The sequence below is a fragment of the Salmo salar genome, chromosome 02 (genome assembly GCF_965601325.2).
Source record: "Salmo salar chromosome 02, fSalSal1, whole genome shotgun sequence".
Lineage (NCBI taxonomy): Eukaryota > Metazoa > Chordata > Actinopteri > Salmoniformes > Salmonidae > Salmo > Salmo salar.
The window spans coordinates 84,919,220-84,942,890 of record NC_138292.1 but is presented as its reverse complement, the minus strand read 5'-3'; the positions used below and the strand labels follow the sequence as shown (position 1 = coordinate 84,942,890).

At 42.1% G+C, this 23,671-nt stretch overlaps 2 protein-coding genes across 2 annotated transcripts; both read right to left on the bottom strand.

The window, feature by feature from the left end:
- Window positions 1-593: 593 nt before the first annotated feature.
- On the bottom strand, window positions 594-12,904 carry LOC123731615 (uncharacterized). The gene is made up of 6 exons (XM_045711072.2): window positions 10,602-12,904; window positions 8,788-9,430; window positions 7,076-7,356; window positions 6,637-6,977; window positions 5,938-6,509; window positions 594-5,834 (listed from the first exon to the last, which is right to left on the bottom strand). Exons 1-6 carry the CDS (start codon window positions 11,116-11,118, stop codon window positions 5,561-5,563), a joined length of 2,628 nt encoding a protein of 875 aa, XP_045567028.1. The 5' UTR covers window positions 11,119-12,904; the 3' UTR covers window positions 594-5,560.
- Window positions 12,905-22,334: 9,430 nt separating this feature from the next.
- On the bottom strand, window positions 22,335-23,617 carry LOC123738377 (uncharacterized; the record flags this gene model as incomplete). The annotated part of the gene is made up of 1 exon (XM_045713444.1): window positions 22,335-23,617. A coding segment is annotated over one exon (1,005 nt), but the record flags the coding sequence as incomplete, so codon positions are not given.
- Window positions 23,618-23,671: the final 54 nt, after the last annotated feature.

Below are 23,671 nucleotides of genomic sequence, written 5' to 3'. Positions count from 1 at the left end.
GGATATCTGTGGATTAGGTGAAGGAGGGGTTGAGGTCAGGAGGTGAGGGGTGAGGTCAGGAGGTGAGGGGTGAGGTCAGTTCCCCTTGAGGGAGTAATCAGGGTTGGTATCTGGTTACCTTCTTTCCCGTGGAGCCATAAACTTTGAGGAAGAGTGTATGAAGTAGGATGCATATAAACTGTGAGGAGGAGTGTATGAAGTAGGATTCATATAAACTGTGAGGAGGAGTGAATGAAGTAGGATTCATATAAACTGTGAGGAGGAGGAGTGTATGAAGTAGGATTCATATAAACTGTGATGTCTGAAATGTTTGGGGGTCTGATTTCAGCTGTACAGAACCTTTGGGAAAAATAAACTTGGTTTAAGCTTCTCTAGTGTCCGTGGGTTATTTACTCTGGAAAATAAGAACCTAACACTAGAGTCAGACAGATGGATTATCTGGATGGTAATCAACCCAGCTTCCTGACGATCAGATCCCACCCAGAACCGTGAATTCTCGAGTCGGACCTGATCGGGTCTCGGGTATTCAGGTACAGATGGATCCGTGAAGAGCTTTAGTGTGTAAACCATAGAGGAAAAGGCCAAGCAAGAGGTTCCAAAATAAGGCCAATGTTTATTTTGGACCTAAACTTGTCACCTACCTTCCCGCCTTTGGGACAACAGAGACATATGCCCTTGAATGTTTTGGTACACCTACTGGAGAGCTCTTCTTGGTCTGCACCCATTCAGCATCGTTCACACCCTCTTAAGCCTTAGCCCCACCCATCTCTTTAAGGATTGACATGTGAGGCCATGTGCTAAACAGAGTGAGTAAGATTGCATAGTAAACAACCAAAGATTAAGACAAGTGGTAGACGTAGTAACCTACAATAAGGAAAACTCCAGGTAAAAATACACTTCATCTTGCCCTTGGCCTATATCCTAACCTCTTGACGGTCGCCTAGGATACAGCTACAGCGATTTTTGAAAAAAAATTGTGCCCATTTTAACCTGTTATGGCTAGGGGGCAGTATTTTCACGGCCGGATAAAAAACATACCCCATTTAATCTGATTATTACTCCTGCCCAGAAACTAGAATATGCATATAATTATTAGCTTTGGATAGAAAACACTAAAGTTTCTAAAACTGTTTGAATGGTGTCTGTGTATAACAGAACTCATTTGGCAGGCCAAAACCTGACAAGATTCCTTACAGGAAGTGCCCTGTCTGACCATTTCTTGCCCTTCTTGATTATCTCTATCCATTACAGGGGATCTCTGCTGTTACGCGACACTTCCTACGGCTCCCATGGGCTCTCAGAAGGCGTCAAAAAGCTGAATCGTGGCTTTGCAGGCTCTGGCTGAAAAAAAGTAGCGCGTTTGGGTAGTGGCTGGTCACAGTACTGTGAGACTCAGGCTCGTGCACGAGGGGATCCCATGCTTTTATTTTCTCTCTCTTTGTACGTATACACGCTTTCCCGGTCGGAATATTATCGCTTTTTTACGAGAAAAATGGCATAAAAATTGATTTTAAACAGCGGTTGACATGCTTCGAAGTACGGTAATGGAATATTTAGAAATCTTTTGTCACGAAATGCGTCGTGCTCGTGACCCTTATTTACACTTCGGATAGTGTCTTGAACGCACGAACAAAATGCCGCTATTTGGATATAACAATGGATTATTTTGAACCAAACCAACATTTGTTATTGAAGTAGCAGTCCTGGGAGTGCATTCTGACGAAGAACACCAAAGGTAATCAAACTTTTCTAATAGTAAATCGGAGTTTGGTCAGGGCTAAACTTGCTGGGTGTCTAAATAGCTAGCTGTGATGGCTGGGCTATCTACTCAGAATATTGCAAAATGTGCTTTCACCGAAAAGCTATTTTAAAATCGGACACCTCGATTGCACAAAGGAGTTCTGTATCTATAATTCTTAAAATAATTGTTATGTTTTTTGTGAACGTTTATCGGGAGTAATTTAGTAAATTCACCGGAGGTTTGCGGGGGATATGCTAGTTCTGAACGTCACATGCTAATGTAAAAAGCTGTTTTTTGATATAAATATGAACTTGATTGAACAAAACATGCATGTATTATATAACATAATGTCCTAGGTGTGTCATCTGATGAAGATCATCAAAGGTTAGTGCTGCATTTAGCTGTGGTTTTGTTTTTTGTGACATTATATGCTAGCTTGAAAAATGGGTGTCTGATTATTTCTGGCTGGGTACTCTGCTGACATAATCTAATGTTTTGCTTTCGCTGTAAAGCCTTTTTGAAATCGGACAGTGTGGTTAGATAAAGGAGAGTCTTGTCTTTAAAATGCTGTAAAATAGTCATATGTTTGAAAAAATGGAAGTTTTTGTATTTTTGAGGAATTTGTCATTCGCGCCACGCCTATCATTGGATATTGGAGCAGGTGTTCCGCTAGCGGAACGTCTAGATGTAAGAGGTTAAACAGCCTCCTACTCAAACTCAGAAGCTAGGATATGCATATAATTAATACTTGTGGATAGAAAACACCCTAAAGTTTCTAAAACTGTTTGAATGGTGTCTGTGAGTATAACAGAACTTATATGGCAGTCAAAACCCCGAGACAGATCGTAACAGGAAGTGGAATTCTGAATTGCGGACTCAACTTCATCACTTTGCCTGTAAATCACACAGTGAGCAATGGTTCATTGAGCACTTCCTAATGCTTCCACTAGATGTCCCCAGTCTTTACAAAGTGATTTGAGCCTTCTACTGTGAAAACTGACAGAATGAGAGTCTGTGGAAAGTGGTCACATGAGGAGGGCCATCACCATTATGACGCCGGCGCCCCTGGCTACCCTCCCCTTTCGAAACGTTTAGAAAGACAATGCAACCGTCCCCCTTGAATCTTATTGGAGCTCTGGTTGAAAAAGGCCCTAAAGATTTATGTTATACAACGTTTGACATATTTGAACGAACCTAAAAAAAAAAAAAAAATGCATTTTGTTGAAAGAGGAGTCCCGCGCACGACGGAACTTTTGGTGCAGCCTTCAGAACGCGCTAACAAGAACAAGCTATTGGGACGTAAAGGATTAACTTTTTCGAACGAAAATACATTTGTTGTGGACCTGGGATCCCTGGAAGTGCTTTCTGATGAAGATAATCAAAGGTAAGGGATTATTGACAATAGTATACAAGACTAGATTTGATATGCGATTGTTCCAAGATGGCGCTGACCTGTATTGCTAGCCTATTTTCTGAGTATCGCATCCCCTTTTATCGAAAAGTGTGATTACCCAGTAAAGTTATTTTTAAATCTGGCAATATTACATTTTAAAAATGTTTTCGAATAGTAATTTAGTAAATTGTAGCGCTGTTTCACCAGATGCATTTGAGGGAAAATAGTTAGTCAACGTTACGCGCCGACGTAAAATGCTGTTTTTATATATAAATATGAACTTTATCGAACAAAAGAATGCATGTATTGTGTAACATGATGTCCTAGGAGTGTCATCTGATGAAGATTGTCAAAGGTTAGTGCTGCATTTAGCTGTTTTTTGGTTATTTGTGATGCATGTGGTTGGTCGGAAAATGGCTATGTGGCTACTTTTACGATATACTCCTCTAACATAATCTAATGTTTTGCTTTTGCTGTAAAGCCTTTTTGAAATCGGACAACGTGGTTCGATTCAGGAGAGGTGTATCTATAAAACGATATAACATAGTCCTATATTTGAAAAAAATAAAATAAAAATGTTATCCTGTTTAGGATAGGGGGCAGTATTGACACGGCTGGATAAAAAACATACCCGATTTAATCTGGTTACCACTCCTACCCAGTAACTAGAATATGCATATACTTATTACATATGGATAGAAAACACCCTAAATTTTCTAAAACTGTTTTAATGGTGTCTGTGAGTAGAACAGAACTCAAATGGCAGGTCAAAACCTGAGAGATTCCTTTACAGGAAGTGGCCTGTCTGACCATTTCTTGAACTTCTTTTCCATCTCTATCATTTACTAAGGATCTCTGCTCTAACGTGACACTTCCCACGTCGTCCATAGGCGCTCAGAGCCCGGGAAAAAACAGAATGTCGTCATTCCAGCCCCAGGCTGAAACACATTATCGCCTTTCTCAAGTGGCCGATCAAGGGACACTGGGCTTATGCGCGTGACCCCGACCGCCCCCGCCTTTGGGATTTTTTCCTCTGTTTGCCGAAAAGGAGATTCCCTGTCGGAATATTATCGCTTTTCTACGAGAAAAATGTCGTAAAAATTGATTTTAAACAGCGGTTGACATGCTTCGAAGTACGGTAATGGAATACTTAGAATTTTATTGTCACGAATTGCGCCATTCGCGTGACACTTCTTTACTATTTCGGATAGTGTCTGGAACGCACGAACAAAACGCCGCTATTCGGATATAACGATGGATTATTTTGGACCAAACCAACATTTGTTATTGAAGTAGCAGTCCTGGGTGTGCATTCTGACGAAGACAACAAAAGGTAATCAAACTTTTATAATAGTAAATATGATTATGGTGAGTGCTAAACTTGCCGGGTGTCTAAATAGCGAGCCCGTGATGCCTGGGCTATGTACTTAGAATATTGCAAAATGTGCTTTCACCAAAAAGCTATTTTAAAATCGGACATATCGAGTGCATAGAGGAGGTCTGTATCTATAATTCTTAAAATAATTGTTATGCTTTTTGTGAACGTTTATCGTGAGTAATTTAGTAAAATGTTAGCGAATTCCCCGGAAGTTTGCGGGGGGTATGCTAGTTCTGGGGGGTATGCTAATTTATAAATATGAACTTGATTGAACAAAACATGCATGTATTGTATAACATAATGTCCTAGGGTTGTCATCTGATGAAGATCATCAAAGGTGAGTGCTGCATTTAGCTGTCTTCTGGGTTTTGGTGACATTATATGCTGGCTTGAAAAATGGGTGTCTGATTATTTCTGGCTTGGTACTCTGCTGACATAATCTAATGTTTTGCTTTCGTTGTAAAGCCTTTTTGAAATCGGACAGTGTGGTTAGATTAACGAGAGTCTTGTCTTTAAATGGCTGTAAAATAGTCATATGTTTGAGAAATTGAAGTAATAGGATTTTTAAGGTTTTGAAAATCGCGCCACAGGCTGGCAGTGGCTGTTACGTAGGTGGGACGAATTCGTCCCGCCTAGCCTAGAGAGGTTAAGCTAATGGCGATAGGATTTTTCGATGCGGGACGAGCCCGTCAAGAGGCTAATCTGACTTTGGTGCAGGTCATGTTGTTCTTTACATTACTGTCTCTGGTAAACACACACTATATATCAAATAAAAATCAATGTTTGTCACATGCATAGGATACAGAAGGTGTACACGGTGCATTGAAATGGTTACTTCCATATTTGCATAGCAATATCAAAAACAGAAAGTGTCAAAAAAACTAAAACAGATATCAGTGATACTGGTGATAGAGGAGGTAGTAGTTATAAGTATTCAATCAGGGGTAAAGTGGCTGAGCAGCAGGATAAAAAGAAAATTGTAGCAGCAACGTATAGCCTGTGTGCTAGGAGAGAGTTATGTGAATAGAGGTACTGCAGATTGTCCGGATTACTGAGAACTCTTCCCCCAGTCCACACCACGCTTCTGTCCTGCCCTTGACTTTGGTGCAGGGCATGTGATGTCCATGGCATCTTCGTCGCAGAACTCCCTGATCTTCTCAAAAAGATACGTTTGTCTAGCCGTGTCCAGTCCAGGTGGCGCTTGTACAGGCAGACCGTCTATGGGAGGAAGGATGTCAGCGTTGCGGAGCAGCTGAAACCTGGTCCCGACTGAGTCAGAATGCTCCTTGGCGACAACAACACCAGGCTCCAGAGCATCGAAGCTGTAAAACAGGAAAGGCATTAAAACCTTTCATAACATCAATTCACCTCCCAAGTTTAGATAATAACAATCATTTCATACAATGCCATGAAAATGATATTCACCTGAAGTGCTGGTACTGCTTGATCTGTGGCAGTGGCCTGAAGAACGGAGTCAGGTGTTGTTGCCAGCCATAGCTTTCCATCAGCACCGTACCGTCCTCCAGTCCAACCAGCTGTGGGATGCTGACCCCTGTCACAGTGCTGTCCTTCACAACACCAGCAATCTCAGACAAAGTGTTCACTCTGGTCTTTCTGAAGCGCTGCTTGATGAGGCTGAAGAACCAGTCGGGGGCAAACTTGGTGTGGCCTGTGATCAGGAAGTGAAGGTCCAGACTGTGGTGGAGGTTGTGCATGGTCCGCCAGGCACAATACCAGAGCACAAACTTGTTCTTGTTTTGGCCACTGCCGTTATCACAATTCAGGTCCACGCGTGTTTCCCCAACTCCGTAGTTGGTGAAGAAATGGTGCATGTAGTTGATGACTGTGCTGCTGCCTTTGCTGGATGACATGCCTTCATCGATCAAGTAGTTGACTTGTTGTGGGATTCCTTCACAGCAGACACCAAACAAGCCACACTTGCGAGGAGTTAAAAAGTAGATAGGACCTGGCTGCATAGGGTCAGAAGGATAGTGCACCTGCAAATAACAAAAGCACATTAAACAAAAATAAATTGTCACATCCCTGTCACTCTATTTTTACACAGGTCAGTGAAAGATGCGTGTGCCTGCTTCCCATTTATAAAAAGGAGGAAATGTTGCTTACTTGTTGAGCAAAACCAAAGCTGTAATGCATCCTAATGTCTTTACTTGCTGGTTCAGTAGGGCCCCCCAGAGACAACTGCAGGTCTTGACAGGTGGTCTTGCAGTCAGCAACCATCTTCTGGTAGACAGACCGCTCACTCTGAACAAGCAGGAGATGCTCCTCTTGCTTCTTCAGCTTGGCTGACTTAACAGCTTCTGGCAGATTAGCAGATTCGAAGACCTGATAGTTGTTGTTCCTGTGGCACTGCCAGCACAGGTCTGTCCTGGACTTAGTGCTGGAGATGTGGGACAGCAATTTTCTCCATAGATTCCTGAAGGAAGGCAGCCTGACTGCACGTAGCTCTGGAAAATACACAAATAATGTGAGATCAATAAAAGTAGTGCCAATCATGTTGAAAGTAAATAAAATAATCTAAACGTGTTGTTTATGCTTTAAATACCAAGTGTTGTCATTGATTCCTTGTAGAGATGCCACACCGCTGCTTTTGTCACATGAGATGGCAGCAACTTTCCACCAAAGTGTTTGTGTCCTTGGTGGCGTCCTGGTAATACTATTGCGTTATCCTCTGCGAAGTTGTTGATGAAGTTCACAACTCGCTGCAAGTCCTCATGCTTCAGGTGTAACCTGTGCTTGCTTGGGCCAGCTCTCTTTTTGATGGGAGGCATTAGACCATTCTCCTTGTATGACTGGTGGAGGAGAGTCAGGCGTGTTCTACTGATGCTGAAAGACAAATTCCAGATACAAATATTTTAGCATTATAAGATGAGGCCTCCCAGACACACTTCTCTAAATCGATGGGTCAAAGAGAGGCTATAACATCTAGCTACGTGGATGGGTCACTAGTGTCTAGACATGTACACCACTGTTCAAAAGATCGGGGTCACTTAGAAATATCCTTTTTTTTTTTTTTTTTTTAAAGAAAAGCACTTTTGGTGTAAGGTTCTAAATGACTATTGTAGCTGGAAACGGCTGATTCTTTATGGAATATCTACATAGGAGTACAAAGGCCCATTATAGAAAGAGGAGTGGGAGGCTCGGTGCATAACTGAACAAGAGGACAAGTACATTAGTGTCTAGTTTGAGAAACAGATGCCTCAAGTCCTCAACTGGCAGCTACATTAAATAGTACCCGCAAAACACCAGTCTCAACATCAACAGTGGAGAGGCGACTCAGGGATACTGGCCTTCTAGGCAGAGTTTCTCTGTCTAGTGTCTGTGTTCTTTTGCCCATCTTAATCTTTTCTTTTATTGGCCAGTCTGAGATATGGCTTTTTCTTTGCAAGAATAGACTGACGAGTTTCAGAAGAAAGTCTTTGTTTCAGGCCATTTTGACCCTGTAATCGAACCCACAAATGCTGATGCTCCAGATACTCAACTAGTCTAAAGAAGGCCAGTTTTATTGCTTCTTTAATCAGACCAAGTTTTCAGCTGTGCTAACATAATTGCAAAAGGGTTTTCTAATGATCAATTAGCCTTTTTAAATGATAAACTTGGATTAGCTAACACAATGTGCCATTGGAACACAGGAGTGATGGTTGTTGACAATGGGCCTCTGATTCCATAAAATAAATCTGCCATTTCCAGCTACAATAGTCATTTACAACATTAACAATGTCCACACTGTATTACTGATCAATTTTATGTTATTTTAAATGGACCAAAAAAAATGTGCTTTTCTTTCAAAAACAAGGACATTTCTAAGTGACCCCAAACTGTTGAACAGTAGTGTACACATGTTCATGAAATACAATAGATGGCTGTAATCACCCCCAGACACACCTGGCTAACTTGATGGGCCATGTAATCATCTGGCGAAGTGGAGTCTTTTGTTTAGACCATGTAGCTAGCTAACTAGCTATACAATAAATCATAACAAATCGAATAAACTAGGTTCAATGTTAGCTAGCTAGCTAAACAATGAACCATAATAAAGCTAACCAACTAGGTTCAATGTTAGCTAGCTAGCTAACAATGTTAGCTAGCTAGCTAACATTAGGCTATAACTAGCAATGCAAATAGAATTCTGAGATACAAACAATATTACGACAAAGATCATACAAGTAACGTTAGCTAGCGAGCCAGCTAACGTAAGCTAGCTAGCTAACAGTATGCTTGAACTAGTTAGACAAAATTTGATGTAGCTAGACTTACCCGTATACACGGATGAATGCATTACGGCAGACTGGAACCCCTTTAACTAAGTAAGACGTCCTGTGTCGTTTCCGTTTTGTTTGTACAGCTTGCTTGGCCCGTTGTGTCAAGTCACTCTGGTTCACACTGACCGTGTGCAATGCCATAAGAATCATCAGATCTTTCTCCTTCTCTGTCACGGTTGCCATGGTTGCCCTTAGTTTGAAGATGTAATCCGTAGACAGTTGTTTTATACAAAAGCCTTCTGTGTTCTCTTTTCGACTCCCTCCGCATTTGCAATCAAACGCCAGAATTTTCTCCATCTCCTTATAATCTGCTTCCCCTGGGCATTGCACTGATTTCAAAACTCTGTCGTCAACTTCTTCTGTCAAAAACACACTGTTGATCGACGTTTGTTTCCCATCACTGTCATCAGAAGACTCTACAACGTCTGGTTCAATGAAAATGTTTTTACCTAAGTCAGGGATTTCCTCATCATCTGATTCATTTTCAGAGTCCGAGAGAGTCAACATGGCACGATCATCCTCCAGAAAGTAGTCTGTTACAACTTTTCCCCACTGATCTTTGTCGATAGCGCCTGCTAAATTCAGGGCAGCAATGTTGTTGAGACCAGTAGCAACACTTTTGCAGTTCTCCATGATATCTTAAAAAAAATTAAAGCGTTAATAAGAATGATCTACACATACTGAGCAGCTCATGTTATAGACAAAAGCATGCAACATGCCAGACCAATCCAAACTCATCTCTCGGCATGTCCAGTCCATCCATTATCTCATCCATTAAGTGCGACATACGCCTAGCTTCCTGAAACGGATCACGTTATTTTATTGTACTAGAGGAAGCAATCCCTTCTAAAAGTGAACACTGTCTATTTAAGAAATGAATGACGTCATTCGCAAGGCAGAATGTGGCTATGGAATCTAGTGGAAACCAGACAGGAGGCAAAAGGAAGTTGAATAAGTGAATTATAAGGTGGCGAGAGAGAAACTTTTTTGTTAAGTCAGCTTTGAAATTAGCATATCTTGTGTTATGGTTTGCATGTTATCGCAAACAAAGTACTAGGATAGTGAATTCAGCTGTCAGCTGGCAAGGAAAGTTAGCCTACAATTCAAAGTGTTCTAGCCTGTAGGGACATTGTTTTGCGAACAGTAATGAGCAGTTTCAACATTTCTACATGCCGTGTTGCATTATTCAAGTGTGCAGCATGAGCGGGGGACTGGGGAGCTTAAAAAAAAGAAAAAATATTTTGAATTACTCAAATGAATTCGATATATCGCACAGCCCTAGGTACAGAGAGTAAGTAGTCATTCAAAAAGCATGATAAACACCAGTATGCACACAGAGTGATTCTATTAAACTTATCTGACTTATTAAGCACATACTTACTCCTGAACTTATTTAGGCATGCCATAACAAAGGGGTTGAATACTTACTGATTCACAACATTTTCAGCTATTCATTTGTAAAAATGTCTGAAAATGTCATTTCACTTTGACAATATGGGGTATTGTGTGTTGGCCAGTGACACAATCTCACTTGAATCAATTTTCAATTCACATCAAAATGTGGAAAAAGTCAAGGGGTGTGAATATTTTCTGAAGGCACTGTATTATCTCCAAGAATCAATGGCTATATATATCATTCATTTAAAAGTAAAAAAACTGCATGTACCAATCACAGTTTTCCCTTTTAACAACTCATACAGTACTGAACAACATATTTGAGTGCAGCACTTCAGTAGAATGCCCCTTAAAAATCACACAATAGTTCAACAACTGCATAGTTTATGACCCTGTTTTAAAGACAATACCTACTGGTAATAATCAGATCTTCAGTCTCCTCCTCCATTCCTTCCTCCTCATCCTCTTTCACTCCCAAAACATCTTCATCATTTTCTTTTTTTGAAATAGCCTCCTCTTCCTCCCCAAAAGGTTCTTCCACTTTTTTCATTGTAATATCCTCTTCTTCTTTCAATGTGATAGCCTCTTCCTCCTTTTTAATTCTGAAAGCTTCTACCTCCTCTTCCACTCCAAAAGGCTCATTCTCTTCTTTCAATGTGATAGCCTCCTCTTCCTCCTTTTTAATTATGAAAGCTTCTACCTCTTCTTCTTTCACTCCAAAAGGTTCTCTCTCTTCTTTCACTATATCATCCTCTTCTTTCAATGTGAAAGCCTCATCTTCCTCCCTTTTCATTCTGAAAACGTCCTCCTCTGCTTTTATTGTAATATACTCTTCTTCTTCTTTTACGACAATGTTCAGCCCCAGAGCTTCTTTCTCCGTCCAGCTGACGACCTCTTCTTTGGCAGGGGGCGAGTAATTTAGTGAGCTCATGGTCGGTGATGTTAGCTAACTAGCATTAACGACTAGCCTAAACTCAGTATCAATTTAACAAATTTGCTAGCAAATTAAGTTCAACTTAACTAGTTGATGTGTAAACTGAATTATGTTTGAACTAATAATAACTATACCCAAGATCGGTCTAAAGAGCTTCAAAGCTTCTGTTTTATGTTTGCGAGAACGCTACCGAGGCGGTTGAATCAGTAGCCTGTTGTTGGAGAAACATCCCGTCCCGTCCACTAGATTATACGTCACGCAAGAAGTATGACCTGAAATACTCACATCGTCATCTGTTGACTGGAGTGGGTAACGCAGACTTGAAAAATATTAATTACATAGCTTATTCTGGCAAACAATGTAATAAGATGATTGTGTTTCTTGCTTTAACAGTGCAATAAATATTTTTTATGCCCCCAGCTGATGGAATAGCCTTCAGGCCACCTTGAAGCTGGACTAGCTTGTCTCCATTGGACAGTTTAGATTGAGTTGAAGTAGAGGTGATATGTGACAGTTGTGTTAGCTTTGATTCATCTTGTTGTGTGTATTGTATTAATATTATTATCTTACACTGTTATATTAAATTGTGCTCATGTTCAACAGGGCTCCCTTGTAAATGAGATGACCCCTGGTCTTAATGGTAACCCACCCTGTATAAATGTTTTATCTCCTTCTCTTCATTCAAAGACTCAATCGTCATTACTTTATGTTGTATTAAATTGTGTTCATGTTCAACACGAGGGGTGCATGCTTAGTCCTCTCCTGTACTCCCTGTTCACCCACAACCCCAACACCATCATTAAGTTTGCAGATGACGCGACGGTGGTAAGTATGATCACCAATGACGATGAGCCCGCCTATAGGGAGGAGGTCAGAGACCTGGCGGTGTGGTGCCAGGACAACAACCTCTCCCTCAACGTCAGCAAGACAAAGGAGCTGATCGTGGACTATAGGAAACGGAGGGCCGAGCACGTCCCCATTCACATCGACAGGGCTGTAGAGGAGCGGGTTGAGAGCTTCAAGATCCTCAGTGTCCACATCACTAAGGATCTATCATGGTCCACACACACCAACACAGTTGTGAAGAGGACACGACAAATGTCTCTTCCCCACAGGAGGCTGAAAAGATTTGGACTGGGCCCTCAGATCCTTTATACAGCTGCACCATTGAGAGCATCTTGACTGGCTGCATCACCGCTTGGCATGGTAACTGTTTGACATTCCGACCTCAAGGCACTACAGAGGCCAGTGCTTACGGCCCAGTGGACCTCTATACCAGGCGGTGTTAGAAGAAGGCCCTAAAAATTGTCAGCCACCCAAGTCATAGACTGTTCTCTCTGTTACCGCACAGCAAACGGTATCGATGCACCATGTCTGGAACCAACAGGGCCGTAAACAGCTTCTACACCAAAGCCATAAGACCCCTAAATAGTTCATTAGTTACCCGGACTATCTGCATTGACCCTTTTCGCACAAACTGTTTTGACTCATTATATACGCTGCTGTTAGCAGGGAGAGTAGCTTAGTGAGTTTAAGGTCAGAGATGTTAGGTAGCTAGTTAGCATTAGCGATTAGCCTAGTGCCATATTAACGAGCCAGCTAGCTAACAACAACAATGCTAATATTAAATGGGTTAACCAGTAACGTTATGTGACAAACACAGCGACTAATATACAAAGGAACGGTCTAAAGCGCTTCAATGTTTCGGTTTTATGTTGGCTAGCAAGCTAGCATGGGATTGAACCAGAAGCAGTGTTGTTATCGTTAAAGAAGCATCCCGTCTACTACGTTATACGTCACACTGGCAGCATCGAATGAAAGACGCACATCGCCATCTGCTGACTGGAGTAAGCAATGCAGCTGAGGAACCAAAAGTTTATTTTATTTTCAGACAAAAAGTGAATCACTTTCAATGATTGTTTTTCTTTTATTTCAATAATAATATGTTATAACATTACATGTTGTAGTCAGTAATCTTCCTGTATAGTATGGAGCATGTAGTCTTTATTTATTTTATTTCACCTTTATTTAACCAGGAAATAGTATGTAGCCTGTAGTCTTTAGCATGTAGCCTGCGGTCTGTTGTTTCCTGTATCGTCTGTAGTCTGTAGCCTGCCAGTAAAGTATGTAGCCTGTAGTCTGCCAGAATAGTTTGTAGTCTTACAGTATAGTATGTAGTCTGCCAGTACAGTATGCAGTCTGCCAGTATAATATGTAGCTTGTAGTCTGCCAGTATAGTATGTAGCTTAAAGTCTGCCAGTATAGTATGTAGTCTGTAGTCTGCCGGTATAGTATGTAAACTGTATTCTGCCAGTATAGTATGTAGTCTGCAGGTATAGTATGTAGCCTGTAGTCTGCCAGTATAGTATGTAGTCTGCCAATATTGTATGTCACCTGTAGTCTGCCAGTATAGTATGTAGCTTGTAGTCTGCCAGTATAGTATATAGTCTGCCAATATAGTATGTAGCCTGTAGTCTGCCAGCAGAGTATGTAGCCTGTAGTCTGCCAGTATAGTATATAGTCTGCCAATATAGTATGTAGCCTGCAGTCTGCCAGTATAGTATATAGTCTGCCAATATAGTATGTAGCCTGTAGTCTGCCAGTATAGTATATAGTCTGCCAGTGTAGTATGTAGCCTGTAGTCTGCCAGTATAGTATATAGTCTGCCAATATAGTATGTCACCTGTAGTCTGCCAGTATAGTATATAGTCTGCCAATATAGTATGTAGCCTGTAGTCTGCCAGTATAGTATATAGTCTGCCAGTGTAGTATGTAGCCTGTAGTCTGCCAGTATAGTATATAGTCTGCCAATATAGTATGTAGCCTGTAGTCTGCCAGTATAGTATATAGTCTGCCAGTATAGTATGTAGCCTGTAGTCTGCCAGTATAGTATATAGTCTGCCAGTATAGTCTGTAGTCTGCCAGTATAGTATATAGTCTGCCAGTATATTATGTAGCTTGTAGTCTGCCAGTATAGTATGTAGCCTGCAGTCTGCCAGTATAGTCTGTAGTCTGCCAGTACAGTATATAGTCTGCCAATATAGTATGTAGCCTGTAGTCTGCCAGTATAGTATGTAGCCTGTAGTCTGCCAGTATAGTATATAGTCTGCCAGTATAGTATGTAGCCTGTAGTCTGCCAGTATAGTATATAGTCTGCCAATATAGTATGTAGCCTGTAGTCTGCCAGTATAGTATATAGTCTGCCAGTATAGTATGTAGCCTGTAGTCTGCCAGTATAGTATATAGTCTGCCAATATAGTATGTAGCCTGTAGTCTGCCAGTATAGTATATAGTCTGCCAGTATAGTCTGTAGTCTGCCAGTATAGTATGAAGCTTGTAGTCTGCCAGTATAGTATGTAGCCTGCAGTCTGCCAGTATAGTCTGTAGTCTGCCAGTACAGTATATAGTCTGCCAGTGTAGTATGTAGCCTGTAGTCTGCCAGTATAGTATATAGTCTGCCAATATAGTATGTAGCCTGTAGTCTGCCACTATAGTATATAGTCTGCCAATATAGTATGTAGCCTGTAGTCTGCCAGTATAGTATATAGTCTGCCAGTATAGTATGTAGCCTGTAGTCTGCCAGTAGAGTCTGTAGTCTGCCAGTATATTATGAAGCCTGTAGTCTGCCAGTATAGTATGTAGTCTGCCAGTAAGTATGTAACCTGTAGTCTGCCAGTATAGAATGTCGTCTGTAGTCGGCCAGTATAGTATGTAGCCTGTAGTCTGCCAGTATAGTATGTAGTCCGCCAGTATGTATGTAGTCTGCCAGTACAGTATGTCATCTGTAGTCTGCCAATATACTATGTAGCCTGTAGTCTGCCAGAATAGTTTGTAGTCTTACAGTATAGTATGTAGTCTGCCAGTACAGTATGCAGTCTGCCAGTATAATATGTAGCTTGTAGTCTGCCAGTATAGTATGTAGCTTAAAGTCTGCCAGTATAGTATGTAGTCTGTAGTCTGCCGGTATAGTATGTAAACTGTATTCTGCCAGTATAGTATGTAGTCTGCAGGTATAGTATGTAGCCTGTAGTCTGCCAGTATAGTATGTAGTCTGCCAATATTGTATGTCACCTGTAGTCTGCCAGTATAGTATGTAGCTTGTAGTCTGCCAGTATAGTATATAGTCTGCCAATATAGTATGTAGCCTGTAGTCTGCCAGCAGAGTATGTAGCCTGTAGTCTGCCAGTATAGTATATAGTCTGCCAATATAGTATGTAGCCTGCAGTCTGCCAGTATAGTATATAGTCTGCCAATATAGTATGTAGCCTGTAGTCTGCCAGTATAGTATATAGTCTGCCAGTGTAGTATGTAGCCTGTAGTCTGCCAGTATAGTATATAGTCTGCCAATATAGTATGTCACCTGTAGTCTGCCAGTATAGTATATAGTCTGCCAATATAGTATGTAGCCTGTAGTCTGCCAGTATAGTATATAGTCTGCCAGTGTAGTATGTAGCCTGTAGTCTGCCAGTATAGTATATAGTCTGCCAATATAGTATGTAGCCTGTAGTCTGCCAGTATAGTATATAGTCTGCCAGTATAGTATGTAGCCTGTAGTCTGCCAGTATAGTATATAGTCTGCCAGTATAGTCTGTAGTCTGCCAGTATAGTATATAGTCTGCCAGTATATTATGTAGCTTGTAGTCTGCCAGTATAGTATGTAGCCTGCAGTCTGCCAGTATAGTCTGTAGTCTGCCAGTACAGTATATAGTCTGCCAATATAGTATGTAGCCTGTAGTCTGCCAGTATAGTATGTAGCCTGTAGTCTGCCAGTATAGTATATAGTCTGCCAGTATAGTATGTAGCCTGTAGTCTGCCAGTATAGTATATAGTCTGCCAATATAGTATGTAGCCTGTAGTCTGCCAGTATAGTATATAGTCTGCCAGTATAGTATGTAGCCTGTAGTCTGCCAGTATAGTATATAGTCTGCCAATATAGTATGTAGCCTGTAGTCTGCCAGTATAGTATATAGTCTGCCAGTATAGTCTGTAGTCTGCCAGTATAGTATGAAGCTTGTAGTCTGCCAGTATAGTATGTAGCCTGCAGTCTGCCAGTATAGTCTGTAGTCTGCCAGTACAGTATATAGTCTGCCAGTGTAGTATGTAGCCTGTAGTCTGCCAGTATAGTATATAGTCTGCCAATATAGTATGTAGCCTGTAGTCTGCCACTATAGTATATAGTCTGCCAATATAGTATGTAGCCTGTAGTCTGCCAGTATAGTATATAGTCTGCCAGTATAGTATGTAGCCTGTAGTCTGCCAGTAGAGTCTGTAGTCTGCCAGTATATTATGAAGCCTGTAGTCTGCCAGTATAGTATGTAGTCTGCCAGTAAGTATGTAACCTGTAGTCTGCCAGTATAGAATGTCGTCTGTAGTCGGCCAGTATAGTATGTAGCCTGTAGTCTGCCAGTATAGTATGTAGTCCGCCAGTATGTATGTAGTCTGCCAGTACAGTATGTCATCTGTAGTCTGCCAATATACTATGTAGCCTGTAGTCTGCCAGTATAGTATGTAGTCTGCCAGTATAGTATGTAGCCTGTAGTCTGACAGTATAGTATGAAGCCTGTAGTCTGCCAGTATAGTATGTAGTCTGCCAGTAAGTATGTAACCTGTAGTCTGCCAGTATAGATTGTCGTCTGTAGTCTGCCAGTATAGTATGTCGTCTGCCAGTATAGTATGTAGCCTGTAGTCTGCCAGTATAGTCTGTAGTCTGCCAGTATAGTATGAAGCCTGTAGTCTGCCAGTATAGTATGTAGTCTGCCAGTATAGTATGTAGCCTGTAGTCTGCCCGTATAGAATGTCGTCAGTAGTCTGCCAGTATAGTATGTAGCCTGTAGTCTGCCAGTATAGTATGTCGTCTGTAGTCTGCCAGTATAGTATGTCGTCTGTAGTCTGCCAATATAGTATGTCGTCTGTAGTCTGCCAATATAGTATGTCGTCTGTAGTCTGCCAATATAGTACGTCGTCTGTAGTCTGCCAGTATAGTACGTCGTCTGTAGTCTGCCAGTATAGTATGTCGTCTGTAGTCTGCCAGTATTGTATGTCGTCTGTAGTCTGCCAATATAGTATGTAGTCTGCCAGTATAGTATGTCGTCTGTAGTCTGCCAATATACTATGTAGCCTGTAGTCTGCCAGAATAGTATGTAGCCTGTAGTCTGCCAGTATAGTATGGAGCTTGTTGTCTGCCAGTATGTATGTAGTCTGCCAGTATAGTATGGAGCTTGTTGTCTGCCAGTATAGTATGTAGCCTGTAGTCTGCCAGTATAGTATATAGTCTGCCAATATAGTATGTAGCCTGCAGTCTGCCAGTATAGTATATGGTCTGCCAATATAGTATGTAGCCTGTAGTCTGCCAGTATAGTATATAGTCTGCCAGTATAGTATGTAGCCTGTAGTCTGCCAGTATAGTATATAGTCTGCCAGTATAGTATGTAGCCTGTAGTCTGCCAGTATAGTATATAGTCTGCCAGTATAGTATGTAGCCTGTAGTCTGCCAGTATAGTATATAGTCTGCCAGTATAGTCTGTAGTCTGCCAGTATAGTATGAAGCTTGTAGTCTGCCAGTATAGTATGTAGCCTGCAGTCTGCCAGTATAGTCTGTAGTCTGCCAGTATAGTATATAGTCTGCCAATATAGTATGTAGCCTGTAGTCTGCCAGTATAGTATATAGTCTGCCAGTATAGTATGTAGCCTGTAGTCTGCCAGTATAGTCTGTAGTCTGCCAGTATATTATGAAGCCTGTTGTCTGCCAGTATAGTATGTAGTCTGCCAGTATAGATTGTCGTCTGTAGTCGGCCAGTATAGTATGTAGCCTGTAGTCTACCTGTATAGTATGTAGTCCGCCAGTATAGTATGTAGTCTGCCAGTACAGTATGTCGTCTGTAGTCTGCCAATATACTATGTAGCCTGTAGTCTGCCAGTATAGTATATAGTCTGCCAATATAGTATGTAGCCTGTAGTCTGCCAGTATAGTATGTAGCCTGTAGTCTGCCAGTATAGTCTGTAGTCTGCCAGTATAGTATGAAGCCTGTAGTCTGCCAGTATAGTATGTAGTCTGCCAGTAAGTATCTAACCTGTAGTCTGCCAGTATAGATTGTCGTCTGTAGTCTGCCAGTATAGTATGTCGTCTGTAGTCTGCCAGTATAGTATATAGTCTGCCAGTATAGTATGTAGCCTGTAGTCTGCCAGTATAGTATGTAGCCTGTAGTCTGCCAGTATAGTCTGTAGTCTGCCAGTATAGTATGAAGCCTGTAGTCTGCCAGTATAGTATGTAGTCTGCCAGTAAGTATCTAACCTGTAGTCTGCCAGTATAGATTGTCGTCTGTAGTCTGCCAGTATAGTATGTCGTCTGTAGTCTGCCAGTATAGTATATAGTCTGCCAGTATAGTATGTAGCCTGTAGTCTGCCAGTATAGTCTGTAGTCTGCCAGTATATTATGAAGCCTGTAGTCTGCCAGTATAGTATGTAGCCTGTAGTCTGCCAGTATAGTCTGTAGTCTGCCAGTATAGTATGAAGCCTGTAGTCTGCCAGTATAGTATGTAGTCTACCAGTAAGTATGTAACCTGTAGTCTGCCAGTATAGTATGTCGTCTGTAGTCTGCCAGTATAGTATGTCGTCTGTAGTCTGCCAGTATAGTATGTAGCCTGTAGTCTGCCAGTATAGAATGTCGTCAGTAGTCTGCCAGTATAGTATGTAGCCTGTAGTCTGCCAGTATAGTATGTAGTCTGCCAGTATTGTATGTCATCTGTAGTCTGCCAATATAGTATGTAGTCTGCCAGTATAGTATGTTGTCTGTAGTCTGCCAGTATAGTATGTCGTCTGTAGTCTGCCAGTATAGTACGTCGTCTGTAGTCTGCCAGTATAGTATGTAGCCTGTAGTCTGCCAGTATAGTATGTAGCCTGTAGTCTGCCAGTATAGTATGTAGCCTGTAGTCTGCCAGTATAGTATGGAGCTTGTTGTCTGCCAGTATGTATGTAGTCTTCCTGTATAGTATGGAGCTTGTTGTCTGCCAGTATGTAATCTTCCTGTATAGTATGTAGCCTGTTGTCTGCCAGTATGTAGTCTTCCTGTATAGTATGGAGCTTGTTGTCTGCCAGTATGTCTGTAGTCTTCCTGTATAGTATGAAGCTTGTTGTCAGCCAGTACGTATGTAGTCTTCCTGTATAGTATGGAGCTTGTTGTCTGCCAGTATGTCTGTAGTCTTTCTGTATAGTATGAAGCTTGTTGTCTGCCAGTATGTAGTCTTCCTGTATAGTATGGAGCTTGTTGTCTGCCAGTATGTCTGTAGTCTTCCTGTATAGTATGAAGCTTGTTGTCAGCCAGTACGTATGTAGTCTTCCTGTATAGTATGGAGCTTGTTGTCTGCGAGGATGTATGTAGTCTTCCTGTATAGTATGGAGCTTGTTGTCTGCCAGTATGTATGTAGTCTGAAGTTTGAGAGTAGAGCTGGACAGTTCTGGGTGAGTAGTCTGAAGGTGTTTTCCATAGAGAAGTATTGGTACATCATCTTTTTATATGTCCCATTAGGGTATCTGTGAGCGCCAGGGTAACTTGAGGTCTTCTCCATGTTGAAGTAGTCTGTGTTCTTCTTCTACTACTTCTATGAGTTGGTAAAACAAACTGAAAGGGTGCATACTGCCACCTAGAGGGGTGGTGTTGGAACAGGTATTAAAGTAAAGGTTGGCTGATTCCTCCCAATGACCCGGATGGAATCATGTCATCCTTCCTCAACCCATAGGACAGGGATCATCAACTAGATTCAGCCGCATGCCGATTTCTTTTCTTGAGCGGAGTGTCGGGGGGCCGGAACAGAAATACAAATAATTTGTAGACTGCAAATTACCGCCTTGCTTACATTTTTATACGATCACGTGTCTCTCTATTATACATGGGAATACTTGGGAACAGATTTCTTGAATGAAAATCACTTGGAGCTGGTGTTTTTAGTCTTTTATGTGTTCCCCCCCACACAAAAAAAACTCTTCTGTTTTTGTTGCTCAGAAATCTTTGGGGGCCAAATAAAACCAGGCTAAATTCGGCCCGCAGGCTGCTAGTTGGGGAACCCTGCCATAGGAAGTCCCACCCAGTTGATGACCTGGATGGAATCATGTGATACTTCCTTAACCAATAGGAAAGTCCCACCCAGTTGACTGCTTTATAATGGTGGAAACCCTCAATGTCCATGACAAAATGTGTTTCATCCGTCTAGAGTCCTACATCTCACTGTCTTTCTCATCTCTCCTCCCCCATTTAGACCAAATAGTCCTCTGTGTTTAGTTCACATTATATCATTTAAAAGTATGCAGGAAGGTGTCTGTAATAGAATACAACAAATGTAGACATTAATAAATACATTTCTATAGCTTCCTAAATAGTTTTTAGAATGGTGGTGGAGTACCAAAATGGAGGCGCAGTGGCTTCATTCAAAACGGCACTCCATTTCTCTCATCTAGTGTGTATATACACATATATATATATATACTGCTCAAAAAAATAAAGGGAACACTTAAACAACACATCCTAGATCTGAATGAAAGAAATAATCTTATTAAATACTTTTTTCTTTACATAGTTGAATGTGCTGACAACAAAATCACACAAAAATAATCAATGGAAATCCAATTTATCAAGCCATGGAGGTCTGGATTTGGAGTCACACTCAAAATTAAAGTGGAAAACCACACTACAGGCTGATCCAACTTTGATGTAATGTCCTTAAAACAAGTCAAAATGAGGCTCAGTAGTGTGTGTGGCCTCCACGTGCCTGTATGATCTCCCTACAATGCCTGGGAATGCTCCTGATGAGGTGGCGGATGGTCTCCTGAGGGATCTCCTCCCAGACCTGGACTAAAGCATCCGCCAACTCCTGGACAGTCTGTGGTGCAACGCGGCGACGGTGGATGGAGTGAGACATGATGTCCCAGATGTGCTCAATTGGATTCAGGTCTGGGGAACGGGCGGGCCAGTCCATAGCATCAATGCCTTCCTCTTGCAGGAACTGCTGACACACTCCAGCCACATGAGGTCTAGCATTGTCTTGCATTAGGAGGAACCCAGGGCCAACCGCACCAGCATATGGTCTCACAAGGGGTCTGAGGATCTCATCTCGGTACCTAATGGCAGTCAGGCTACCTCTGGCGAGCATGTGGAGGGCTGTGCGGCCCCCCAAAGAAATGCCACCCCACACCATGACTGACCCACCGCCAAACCGGTCATGCTGGAGGATGTTGCAGGCAGCAGAACGTTCTCCACGGCGTCTCCAGACTCTGTCACGTCTGTCACGTGCTCAGTGTGAACCTGCTTTCATCTGTGAAGAGCACAGGGCGCCAGTGGCGAATTTGCCAATCTTGGTGTTCTCTGGCAAATGCCAAACGTCCTGCACGGTGTTGGGCTGTAAGCACAACCCCCACCTGTGGACGTCGGGCCCTCATACCACCCTCATGGAGTCTGTTTCTGACCGTTTGAGCAGACACATGCACATTTTTGGCCTGCTGGAGGTCATTTTGCAGGGCTCTGGCAGTGCTTCTCCTGCTCCTCCTTGCACAAAGGCAGAGGTAGCGGTCCTGCTGCTGGGTTGTTGCCCTCCTACGGCCTCCTCCACGTCTCCTGATGTACTGGCCTGTCTCCTGGGAGCGCCTCCATGCTCTGGACACTACGCTGACAGACACAGCAAACCTTCTTGCCACAGCTCGCATTGATGTGCCATCCTGGATGAGCTGCACTACTTGAGCCACTTGTGTGGGTTGTAGACTCCGTCTCATGCTACCACTAGAGTGAAAGCACCGCCAGCATTCAAAAGTGACCAAAACATCAGCCAGGAAGCCTAGGAACTGAGAAGTGGTCTGTGGTCCCCACCTGCAGAACCACTCCTTTATTGGGGGTGTCTTGCTAATTGTCTATAATTTCCACCTGTTGTCTATTCCATTTACACAACAGCATGTGAAATGTATTGTCAATCAGTGTTGCTTCCTAAGTGGACAGTTTGATTTCACATAAGTGTGATTGACTTGGAGTTACATTGTGTTGTTTAAGTGTTCCCTTTATTTTTTTGAGCAGTGTATATATATATATATATATATATATATATATATATATATATATATATATATAAATAAATCAATCATTGGTACCAACCTCCACCCCCTAACACACATTTCTCAACTAACCCCCCCCCCCCCCCCCCAAGTGTTTCAGACACTTTGTTCTTACTCCCAGGTCTGGTGTTGGAGGTCATTCCACAATCTGTGTTCTACTACGCAGGTCTGGTGTTGGAGGTCGTTCCACCCTCTGTGTTCTACTACCCAGGTCTGGTGTTGGAGGTCATTCCGTGCTGTGTGTTCTACTACCCAGGTCTGGTGTTGGAGATCACTCCACACTCTGTGTTCTACTACCCAGATCTGGTGTTGGACATTCCACTCTCTGTGTTCTACTACCCAGATCTGGTGTTGGACATTCCACTCTCTGTGTTCTACTACCCAGGTCTGGTGTTGGAGGTCATTCCGCACTCTGTATTCTACTACCCAGGTCTGGTGTTGGACATTCCACTCTCTGTGTTCTACTACTCAGGTCTGGTGTTGGACATTCCACTCTATGTGGATCTACGGTGTGCATTTTCTGATGTTTAATCAGATCTCTTAAATCAGAGTATCTCTTCTCACATTGATCACAGCTATAAGGCTTCTCTCCAGTGTGAGTTCTCTGGTGTGATTTAAGGTTGGTTGACTGAGTAAAACTCTTCCCACACTGATCACAGCTATAGGGCTTCTGTCCTGTGTGAGTTCTCTGGTGTGATATCAGGTTATTTGACTGAGCAAAACTCTTCCCACATTGATAACAGCTATAAGGCTGCTCTCCTGTGTGAGTTCTCTGGTGTGATATCAGGTTATTTGACTGAGCAAAACTCTTCCCACAATGATAACAGCTATAAGGCTGCTCTCCTGTGTGTGTTCTCTGGTGTAGTAGTAGTCCCCTTGACGTGGTTAAGCTTATTCCACAGTCAGAGCAGTGGTAATGCTTCTCTCCAGTGTGTATTCTCTGGTGTGCAGTCAGGTTAGCTGAGGTAGCAAAACTCTTCCCACATTGATCACAGCCATAAGTTTTCTCTCCTGTATGAATTCTCAGGTGTGATTTCAATGAATGTGATCTGGAGAAAGTCATGCCACACTGTGAGCAGCGATAAGGTTTCTCTCCTGTATGGATTCTCTGGTGTATTTTAAGTTCTGATGAAGAGGTGCATGTCTTCCCACATTGATCACAGTTGAAAAGCTTCTCACCTGTGTGAATTCTCAAGTGTAATTTTAGTGAATCTGATCTTGAATAAGTCTTCCCACATTCAGAGCAGCAGATCGGTTTCTTCCCTGTAAGTGTCCGCTGGTGTTTATTGAGGTGTTCTGATGTGGAGAGGCTCTTCTCTGCTTCCTCAGCATCAGGATGTTGTTGAGGCTCCCCAGATGATCCACGATAGTCATATCTCTCTCCTGTGTGAACGACAAAGTCAGACGGTCAATGGAGTGAATGATTAAATTATTTTACAAACTTTGACAATTGTCTTCT